The sequence below is a fragment of the Macrotis lagotis genome, chromosome 1, assembly GCF_037893015.1.
Source record: "Macrotis lagotis isolate mMagLag1 chromosome 1, bilby.v1.9.chrom.fasta, whole genome shotgun sequence".
NCBI classification, from domain to species: Eukaryota; Metazoa; Chordata; class Mammalia; order Peramelemorphia; family Peramelidae; genus Macrotis; species Macrotis lagotis.
In genome coordinates, this window is record NC_133658.1 from 280,065,302 (window position 1) to 280,075,790 (window position 10,489).

At 36.1% G+C, this 10,489-nt stretch overlaps 1 protein-coding gene across 1 annotated transcript; it reads right to left on the minus strand.

Annotated features, from left to right (window-relative positions):
- Positions 1-658: 658 nt before the first annotated feature.
- LOC141516506 (major urinary protein-like) lies at positions 659-9,007 on the minus strand. The gene is made up of 7 exons (XM_074227563.1): positions 8,812-9,007; positions 8,007-8,143; positions 5,422-5,492; positions 4,545-4,652; positions 1,936-2,037; positions 1,694-1,738; positions 659-858 (listed from the first exon to the last, which is right to left on the minus strand). The coding sequence occupies exons 1-6, from the start codon at positions 8,968-8,970 to the stop codon at positions 1,719-1,721; spliced, it is 597 nt and encodes a 198-aa protein (XP_074083664.1). The 5' UTR covers positions 8,971-9,007; the 3' UTR covers positions 659-858; positions 1,694-1,718.
- Positions 9,008-10,489: the final 1,482 nt, after the last annotated feature.

A 10,489-nucleotide genomic window follows, 5' to 3' on the forward strand; every position in this document is an offset into this window, starting at 1 on the left:
CCCACACAGAGTGACATGCCCAGAAAGAAATGCTTTAAACTGAAGTAAGTTGTCTAAAAATATAATAGGAAGAAAAGGATCTTGGGCCTCTGCAATATGAAAACTAGGAGTTCCCTTGGCCGCATAACTTTCATAGGTGTCGGCATCACTATTTGTTTCTCATAAATAGTTGCCCACTATTACCAGTGATTCAATCCATGTATTTGAGTAGATTGTTTATAGTTGCTACTCTTATTATGGTAACTTAATATACACCTTTTATTTGAGCTATTTGAATCTACTACCTAACTATTAAAGTTTGGAGACTTAAGAGTTAGTTTGGATAAATGGTTCCAAAGAATAACTTTTAGCCCCTTTGAGACTAATGACCTCATGTGGAACCTTTCTGAAACCCTGTTAGTTCCAAACTGGGTGGGGGAAAGCCATCTAGAGAGATCCATACACTTTGTTGTAATAAAAAAAATCAATATCAGATAAGTGCTATATAACTATTACCACGTGTTATATAAAAATAAAAGGTAGCAAAAGTACATAAAAAAATAAAATTTGATCAATTGAGGTGCCTGGATGAATTCCCACAACCTGACAAGAACTTCTTTTCCGCTCATTCTAAAATCCCTTTTCCAGATTATTGAGACACCATATTTGGACCACAGCGTATTGGAATAATCATTTATTAGACATTATTGTAAAGGTTTCACATAAGAGACCTGCCTGTGATGAGACAGAACAGGGAAGAGTTAGAATCCCCCAGTAGGTTGGAGGGTGCAAGAGAAATTTTCATAATCAACATTGACATTTCTGTGAAGAAAGTAGGAACAGTTTCCAGAAACACAAGGATGTTCATCCAAGTAATTCCTATGGAAAAAATGAAAGGATGTGATTATATTAAAAACACAATGTGACTTAGGAACAAAGATTTGTGGGGTTAAAATTGGAGCAAACATGGAAAATTAATTTCCCGGACGAAATTTTGACCCATGGGAAGGTAGATAGGGAAACACAATTTAAGAGATAATGTAATATAGTCATACATGAGGGGGGGGTGCATATTGATAATGGAATTTGATGAAAAGCAACTGGATACAATTTACTTATTCTTATAACCCTCAATTGAAAAGGAAAAAGGGGACAGACATCTTTAGGAAGTGGAGAAGGAAAACTTCCTTCTTGACATTTATGGAAACAGAGATGGATTAAATTCAACTGAATTCAAATATAGATTATGACCCTGTACACCATCCCAAAAGCTCACCTACCTCCTCCTAATCTTAAATCCCCCACCTCCTAACCTTGATTATCTTCCACAGCTTTATTACAATTCTTTGGTTTGGTTCCTTTCCATACTTTCCTCCTAAAACTCTATCCTTCTGACCATTCCACATTTTTATATTAATCTCATGTATATCAACTTTTGAAACCTAATGAGGGAACAGACAGAATTAAAACATCCCTAGAGATAAAGATAATATGAATCATCCTCACTCCCCCTTTTCAAGTACTTGCTGCAGCAGACAAATTCAAGACAGCCAAGGAGTGATCAAGCATTCCTGAGGATTCTAAAAGCAGTAAAAACCAATAAAGTGAATTCTATCTGTCCCAATTGATGCCATTGAACATCTAAGGACCCTGCTCTAGCTTCCTAAAGAAATATGACTCTCAATCAATAATCCCTTGATTAGAGATAACAAACCTGCATGCCACCATGGAGTTCTTTATCAAGGCCTGTCACATGCATCTATGGAGACAAAGCAAGAAACCAGTGATTTTCAGATGTGAATCCTTCTGAGATCTTTTTGTCTCTATCTCATGGGAAAGGGAATAAGATTTTGGGGGTAAGGACAAGAGGAGTTAAACTAGAAGTGTTTCCATTTTATGAAAATCTCTCCTAGTCATGAAAAGAAATTGGGGAAAAGGAGATAAAGAAGAGCTTACCATCATTGGACAGGTCTTTAACTTGATTTTTGTCAGTTCCCATATGTATGCACATTTCCTCAAATTTCTCCTTTATTTCCTCTGGCAAGTCTGGAGTACGGCCTAAAGTTTGGGTAAGAATGAAATTACTGCTGATTCTCTCTCACTCATCATTTGCAAGAATATGTGGAGAGGGGGGAGTTCTAGGTGAAGGGGTGAAAATTGTGGCCCACTCTATGTGAGTGAAGGATCATGGGAAATTTGTCTTTCCTCATGATATCAGTGACTAAACATAACACTGAGGATTGGAACTATCATATGCTCAAGAAATTTGATGTGATAATTAATAAAGGAGTGGGGAAAATGCCCTGATTTTTGGTGAGTCATTTAACATGCTTTTATTAAGCTCCTTCTATGTGCCAATTACTATTTGAGGGATAAGTGATGTAAGATAAAAGGAGAACTGAACTTTTCTCTCAAGAAATTTACCATATATACAAGAAAGAAACAGCTAGCTTTATAATTGCCAAATACCAACTACAAACGAAGGAAAAATATAAATACAAAATAAATGTTTATGAGGGATTAACTATTTTATGTTGGAAGGTCTTTTTGAAGGATAAGGCACTTAAGCTGAGCCCTGAAGGGCCCTAGGGAATCCAGAGTGTGGAGGTATGGAGATAGAGTAACCCAATATAGTGGGCCAATTATCACCTCCCAGGCTGACAGAGACCAGGAAGCTTGAGGAACAAATTTGAGATACTAGGGTCATATGATAGAACAAGAAGGAAAGACAAGACAAAACTTCATTGCTGAAACCATTTGAATTAATTTCTTTTATTTCACCCAACAAAATGCATTATTCCCAAAGTTTATTCCTATCTCTTCAGAGATTTGCCCTTTCTGGTCTGATTTTAGTAAAACCATAATTAAACATTTCATCATTAACCTCTTTTTATCATTCAGTGCATCTGGAACAATATAAAGCAGGAACAGGAAGAGAAGAAAATAGATTTAATAGTTCAGTATTCTACCAGACACCACTCCATGTCCAATGCTTTTTAGTTACATTCTTTCTAGAAGTTTGGGTTGAACAAAAGAGAACGATTACTTGATATTTGCCAATTTCCAGAACAGAGAAAAGAAAAATTAAATTGTGACTTTTCTGACTGTCTGTCTGCCTGTCTCTCTCTCTAATTTTTTTGTGTCATTTACTATTCTGGATGCAAATAGGAATATAAAAATTTACAGGTTGTTCAGAAAAATTTCACTAAAGGATCAAAACTGCCTTCAGAAATTATTGAAAGAATCTCAGCATGGTCAGTTTGTTGTTGTTATAAGACTTTTCTTTGATCTCAGGACCTGTACACAGCAGTCATACACAATATGGGGACTTCATGCCAAGATGACGGAGAGAAGACAGGCAGGCACAGTTCTAAAGTCTCCTGATCTTTCCCCATTTATCATATAAAACAAACCTCATAACAGAAATTCGAACCACAAAACCTAGAAAGAAAACCCAGGAGAAAGAACATCTAAGAAATCTCTAAGAAATCTAAGAAATTCAAAGAAATCCTGAGGGATTTAACTAGTACAGCAGCCTTGGGTGGGTGAGTCTGGGCACAGAAGGTAGATCAGCCCCAGATCAGCCAGATTAGTAACTGAATTGAAACCTAGGAGTCTGTGGGCCCAAGAGATGGACCTGCTGTTTCAGCCATGGGGTTAGACAACAGGGGCTTGAGTCAATTAGGGAACAGGGGCACTGGTGTTGGTGCTGACCCTCTGGACCTTGCCAACAGGGCTGGCCGGAGAGTTCTGGTGCAGGAGAGCTGTGGACTCCATCCCTGGGCTCCTCTGGTCTGAGGAACTCTGAGTCCACACCTCCTTTGCACATGAGGCTTCTTCCCAGAACAAACAATAGCAGACTACTTCTGCCTCAGGCACAGGGTGTGAGCAGAAGAACCAGCCCAGCTGACAATAGGGAGAGGAATGACCTCACCCCAGGGTAAAGCCCACCATTGATTGAAGGCAAATGGATTCAATAGCTTCAATCACTTGCTTTAAGCTAAGAGAGAAGGCCTCAATCAAGGTCACAGACACTCCAGAGAAAGCAACCAGCACCTCCTACTGGCCAGCCAGAGAAATTGTACTCAGTGATTAAAGCTTCTAGGGATCCCAAACTCCTGTGAACCAGTCCCTCCCCAACTCAAGGTCTTAGCAAAATGAAGAAGGGTCAGCAGAAAAGTGGATCCATAGAAAAATTCTTGGAAGGAAAAGACCCTAACTCAGAGACACCTAGAAACTTTGAGGAGAATATGATCTGGTCTTCAGCACAGAAAAACTTCATGAAAGAAATAAAGAAGTAGTTTAAAAAAAACTGGAAAATTTGGGAAAAACAAGGAATACCTTGCACCAAGAAAACAAATCCTTAGAAAATACAATTGGACAAATACAAAATGAGACTAAATCTCTCAGATCCTCAATTGGGCAAATGCAAAAAGAAAATAATTCTCTCAAACACAGTATGGGGCACACTTTGTTAAAATACTGCATTCTCTTCCTTCATTACAGTTCTCTGTTCATGAAAATAGAAAGAAAAAAGCCAAACGGCAGGATCATAGGATACATACCATAGAGTACTCCCCAAGCAGTTGTATCATCATTTTTTACATTTTTTACGGAAAACATGGCATATTGATCACCCTGACTTTCAAGGGCAAAATCATTTCTTCCATCATCTGTGAAGGCACCAAAAGTTCAGATCAGAAGTTTGATACTACAGAAAAAAAGGCAAAGACTTGAGATTTACTGGTAGTTAAATGGCATGCTAAGGTCTCAATTCTATCATATATTTTGACATTCAAACAAAACTACTGTTTTGTTAACAAACCTTTATGTTTGTCAATATTATACCTATCTTCCTCTAGAGCAGAGATATCCAAAATGCACCCTGTTAGCCACATCCACAATGAGATTTTATGCTTCTGTCCATGAGTTTACTTAATGCTTTTAGTAAATGAAGCTGAGCCAATCAGAGCTCTCACAAAAATGGCAAATCAAAATAAATTGTCTATTCTTTCAATAAAAACTTTTAACAGTAAGGTGGGACAGCCCTGCTCTACAATTACAGAAATCTAGAAGTGGAAGATATTTGGGAGTCCACTGAGTCAAACACCACATTTTACAAACTGGGAAAGTGAGGTCAAGATAACAAAAGAGTTGTGCCAGGTTACACAATGAGTTAGCTTTTATTTCAGTCACATAAGTGCTAATCAGACTTTGAGGACTCAGTGAGGAGGAAGAAAGATGCTAGCATCTGACTAGACTTTGCACAGTTGTAATCCTGATGGGATTTAGACATGGTAATGGAGAGACATTTGAGAAGATGTTGTCCCACTGGCCACAAAGACCTTTCTTTTTATAGTGACCATTAGTCATCTCTTTGTTAAACAATCTGTCCATTAATTAGTTACAGAATAAGATATTGAGATCCAGGTTTCAACTTACATAGAAAATGCCTTTCACCATCACTGTCTAAGAAAGTACTCAAAGGAAATAAAATTTCTTCTTCATGTTCCCTAGAAAAAAAGATTAATATTACAATTATAACTCATCTTAGCTCAAGAAATTTTACTGTGAAACAAAATTTTCCATTTCTTCTATTATTTAAATTTTAGCCAAAAAATGTATAAAAAGTTTTTTCATTTCTTTAAATAATATTATGAATAATTCCAAATCTAGGGTAATGTCTAGCTTCCTTAGAAGCTATTCTGCATTATAAAAATTGTGGAATGTTTTGAATTAAATTTGAATTCTTGAAACATCTAGATTCTCTAATGTGGCAGAGATGATGATATTTAATAAAACAGAGCACTAGATTAGACAAGAGAGCTTTGTCTTTAGTAGATTTGTGTAGTTTTGCATATAAATGCTTTGTGATCATCACTGAGATTTAGAAAATTCAAATTAAGATGGATTCAGAAGATCTATGTTCAAATCCTGGCTCTTCCCCTTACTAACTGTGTGATCTTGGGCAAGTAAGTCATCAGTTTTCTAAGTTTAGAATGCTTAGCCACAAAATAGAGTTAATAATTTTCTGAATTATCTCATAGGCTCATTGTGGAGAAAATGTGCTATCTCCTTAATCTGAAATATATAAATATAAACTCATTGCATTTTATAGTCACATCATCTTAAGAAAAGAAAAAAACAATTATCCCTATCTAATCCATACATCTGAAATAACCAAACTACATGATACTCATTAAAACAGGAAAATAGTAAATCAGAAAAAAAAAGACAGGTAAAGGAAGAATCATAGTTTGATAAATCTGAAAATAAAAAAATAATCTGGAAAAAATACTATACAAAAATTTCTCAGAAAACAGGAATGTGATTTGGCAGAAGTAGGTTTAAAACTATATGTAATATGACAAATTTACTCATTATATTAATGGTCATAAAATTGGAAGAAAAATCACAAAAAACTGTTAAATGAAATTGAAAAGTCTTGTCTTGAAGAAAGGAAAGTAAGACGGCTAGGACAGCAAGCCATCAGCTAGGAAAGAATAAAAAAAATCTTTCCATCAAACACATATAAGTGTAATATATCCTAGATATTTGTAACTTATACAACTATATGACTCAAAGCATTTTTCTAGTAGACAAAAACTTGAAAAATAAATAATAACAATAATAATAAATAAAATTTATAGAATCCTTTAGTGTGCCAGTTACTGTGTTGAGCAATTTGCTGATATTATCTCATTTGATTGCCTCAAGAACCTTGTGAGATAGGTGCCAGTATTATACCCATTTTATACATAAGGAAATTAAGACAAACATGATGAAATGATTTGACTAAGATCACTTAACTAGTAAGTGTCTCAGGCCACATTTCAACTCAGGTCTTCCTGACTTCAAGCCCAGCACTTATATCCACTAAATGACCTGAATGTCCTCAGTTTAAATATAAATAAAATTGAAAGAAAAATTATAAACAATTACCATCAAAGGAAAGAATGCTCCAAATCACTAATAATAAAAGAAATTCAGTTTAAAAAACTCCAAAGATTTAATTCAAATCTAGAAAATTGATAATGTGAAAATATAGAAGTTGTGAGAGTTAGAATGACTGTGCAAAAATGGAGTTAATGTGTTATTGCTGGAGTTGCAAATTGTTTTAACTGACTTAGAAAAAGAACTTGAAATTATGGTGAGAAAACTTTTAAAATGTCCATACTCTGTGACACAGATGTCCCAAGGCTTCCCATATATTTTAGGGAGGCAATGAATAAAAGAGAAGACATTTATACAGAAAAAATTAATAGTTCTGAGTGGATAAAATCTGAGATTTCTTCCATAGAATATTATAGATTGGAGAATAGTTAACTGTGTGCCCCTCCTCCCTTGACAAAGGGAGGTTGCTCTGGGATATTGGTGAAGAATCAAGAGACCCCACCCTATCTGTTGAAGTCCCAAGGACCATTCAGTTCCTGGGGCTGAAGAGATAATCTGGTTCAGATTGAATTTTATGCTCTTTTCCCTAGATTAGTTTGAGAGTCTAGACTGTAAAACCACATTCCTCATTAATGAGGGAGGATCTGGGGAGGGCAGGAATCTAGTTAAGATTAATGGGATTGTTTTTTTGGTTTTGCCTCAATCTCTGTAATTGATTGTGGCCCATTCCTCAAGAAAGGAATGAAGCTTTCTCTTCATACCTTGAGAGATCTCCAAAATACATTTAAGTGGCATTTGTCCCACACAGATCTTTTTGTAGTCTAAGTGAAGGTCCATCAACTGCTAGAGCAAATCTCAAACTCAAATAAGTATCTTGTTTCCCTTTTCTTAGCAAAAGGGCCTCAAGTATCCCATCTCAGACTCAAAATGGAGACAAGTTCATTAGAGAGGTTTAGAACAGAAAGAAAATGGAAGTTCCTCAGATGGTGATTAAAAACATCCCAACCACCTACATTCTGCCATCATCATCACTTGTTTCCTGTGTCATTGTGTATAGATCAAGAGATTCTGTAAAACTATTACCCCAGTTTTCTTCCCTCTTTCGTATTCACCAATTAACAAATAGCACTTACTTTCTGCAGAAAGTTCCACTAAGATTGCCATCATCATGTACTGTGATATCTCTGACATATAGCCTAAGTTCACCTCCTTCCTCAATCTTAGATGTCACATTAGCGCAAACTGCAACAGTGTACCATATTCCTGAAAGCTGTGGAAAAGAGTTGGGATGAGAAATAAAAAAGTCACAAGGCTCTCACAGACCATCATATCTTACAGCTGGGTTGAACCATCATTCAAATCCTTCATTTCACATGTGAGCAAACAGAAGCCTCAGGTGACATATATCCTCAGGCCAGTCTTCCTTGGTTGTTCATAGTAAAGTAGAAAGATAATGAGACTAATTGCTAGGAAATTTGAGTTCTACTTTTGGTTTTAATACTAATACACTCTAACTTAGGGAAACTTTTTAATCTTTGCGTGTCTAGGTTTCTTGGACATATGTCCAATGGAATTAATTTTATCTGAATTTCATGACATTAATATTTAGATAATATTATTTTCCCCACCTCTTACTACTTATCTTGAACTCAGAAACTGCTGGTAATTTTTATAATTATTTGGGGAATTGAGTGAGAAATTATCTTAGAAAGATGGAAGACCTCTCCTGGGGTCTTAACAGCAATCTCCTTTTCAATATATATGAAATACTTTCTTCTGTTCTCTAACTCTAATCACTTGTCCTGAGGGAAACATCTTCCCTTTCATATTTAAATCTAAAATAAACCTCCATGACAGAAGTCATGTGGCATGTAATTAGTAGATGTGTAGTCCTCAAGGGCTCCAGATGTCATCTGAATCCCATCCTTGCTCACTTACAGATTTTGGGTCTTCCAAGTTGTTAGGTTGGGCTTTGATGCCAAAGACCAGGACCAGCCCCACAGTCAGCAGTAGGATTTTCATCTCCTTATTTTTTTCCTTTGATGCTCTAATAACAGCTGAATGTGTGAGAAGGATTCTTATGAATACTCTGGGCATTCTGGTCAGTTGCTTTTATACCTCATTGTTGGCTGAGTTTTCTGATGTGGCATTAAGAGAATCTTAATCCGTTACTAAACAAAGAATATCTGGTAGAGATCGGAAGGACAGATTAGATTTTTTTTAACAAAGAAAACAAATTCTTTTCAAATACAGATTTCTGGAATCTATGGCTATTGTTAGGTTGGGTCAATTTCCTGGGATAAACTATCCATCCTAAATCAAGAGAAAATAGTAATTATCTTTTTTATTCTTGTGACCTTCAGGCAATTAACACTTTGTTTATGAAAGGAAGTCTTTTTTTTTGGCAATATGGGAAAAGTGCCCAAGCAAAGAATTATCTCACACCACACAATCTGGAGCTTTCCAACTAATTGTAGCAATTCAATAAATATTTATTAAGTGCCTACTGAGAGACATCCATTGTTCTATGTAGTACCAGTACAATAAAGGTAGTGATAGAAAGGCATTCCCTGATCTCAAACAGTTCAGAGTCTATTGGATATGCCATATGCAATGTACAGATAAGTTACATATAAGATAAGTTTTAAACAATCAAGAGAGGAAAGGTCTTGTAATTAATGGGGAATCAAAAAAATCTTCCTGTAGAAGGGAGGATTTTAACAGAGCCTTAAAAGAAATAAGAAACAGGAGAAGAAGAGAGAGAGTGTTCCAGACAAAGGTGACTGTCAAAGAAATTCATGGTTTTGAGAGCTTAAATGTCTTGTTCGAAGAACATTAAGAAGGCTCATAATATCTCTGGATTGAAGAGTACATGATAGGAAGTACAAAGCGTAAGAACATTTAAAAGGCAATGAAGGGGAAGCTAGGAGGCACGGTGCATAGAGAACCAACCCTAAAGTCAGGAGGACCAGAGTTCAAATTTGACCTCAGATATTTAATAATTTTGCCAATGACCATGGTAAAGTGACCATGGGCACGTCATTTAACCCTATTGCCCTGTAAACTTAAAAAAAGAAAGATAATAGAGTCAGGTCATGAAATGTATTGAATGCCAAACAGAGGATTTTTATTTGATCCTGGAAGTGACAGAGAACCTGGCATTTATAGAGTATGGAGTTGTCTTGAGGTTTGAAACATTCAGAGCTTTCTTTGGGGAATGTACTTTTGACAGGTAAATGCAAGATCAACTGGATCATGGAGAGACTTAAGGCAGGCAGCTTCACCAGCCAGCAATTGTAAGTAGTACAGGTGTAAGATGATGAGAAACTGAAGCAGGTTAGTAGTGGCAATGAAAGTGGAGAAAATGTGGTATACAAGAGAGATATTGCAAATGTAAAATCTATAGACTTTTATCTTCTTTCCTTCCTTCCCTCCCTCCTTACTCTCTACTCTTTCTTTGTTCCTTGTTTCATACTATTCTTTGCTTGCTTTCTCCTTCTTTCCTTTTTTCTTCTTTCTTTTGTCCATTCTTCCTTCTCCTTTCCTTTCTTTGCTTTCATCTCTTCCTTCATCCTTCCTTTCTTATTTCCTTCCATTCCTGTCTCTTTCCATCCCC

Coding starts and splice junctions, on each gene's coding strand:
- LOC141516506 (XM_074227563.1), bottom strand. CDS start 8,970: ATGCCCAGAGTATTCATAAGAATCCTTCTCACACATTCAGCTGTTATT. Junction 8,144..8,811: donor ACTTGGAAGACCCAAAATCT/GTAAGTGAGCAA, acceptor TCTTTTCCACAG/CTTTCAGGAATATGGTACAC. Junction 5,493..8,006: donor AGTGGAACTTTCTGCAGAAA/GTAAGTGCTATT, acceptor CTTTTTTTCTAG/GGAACATGAAGAAGAAATTT.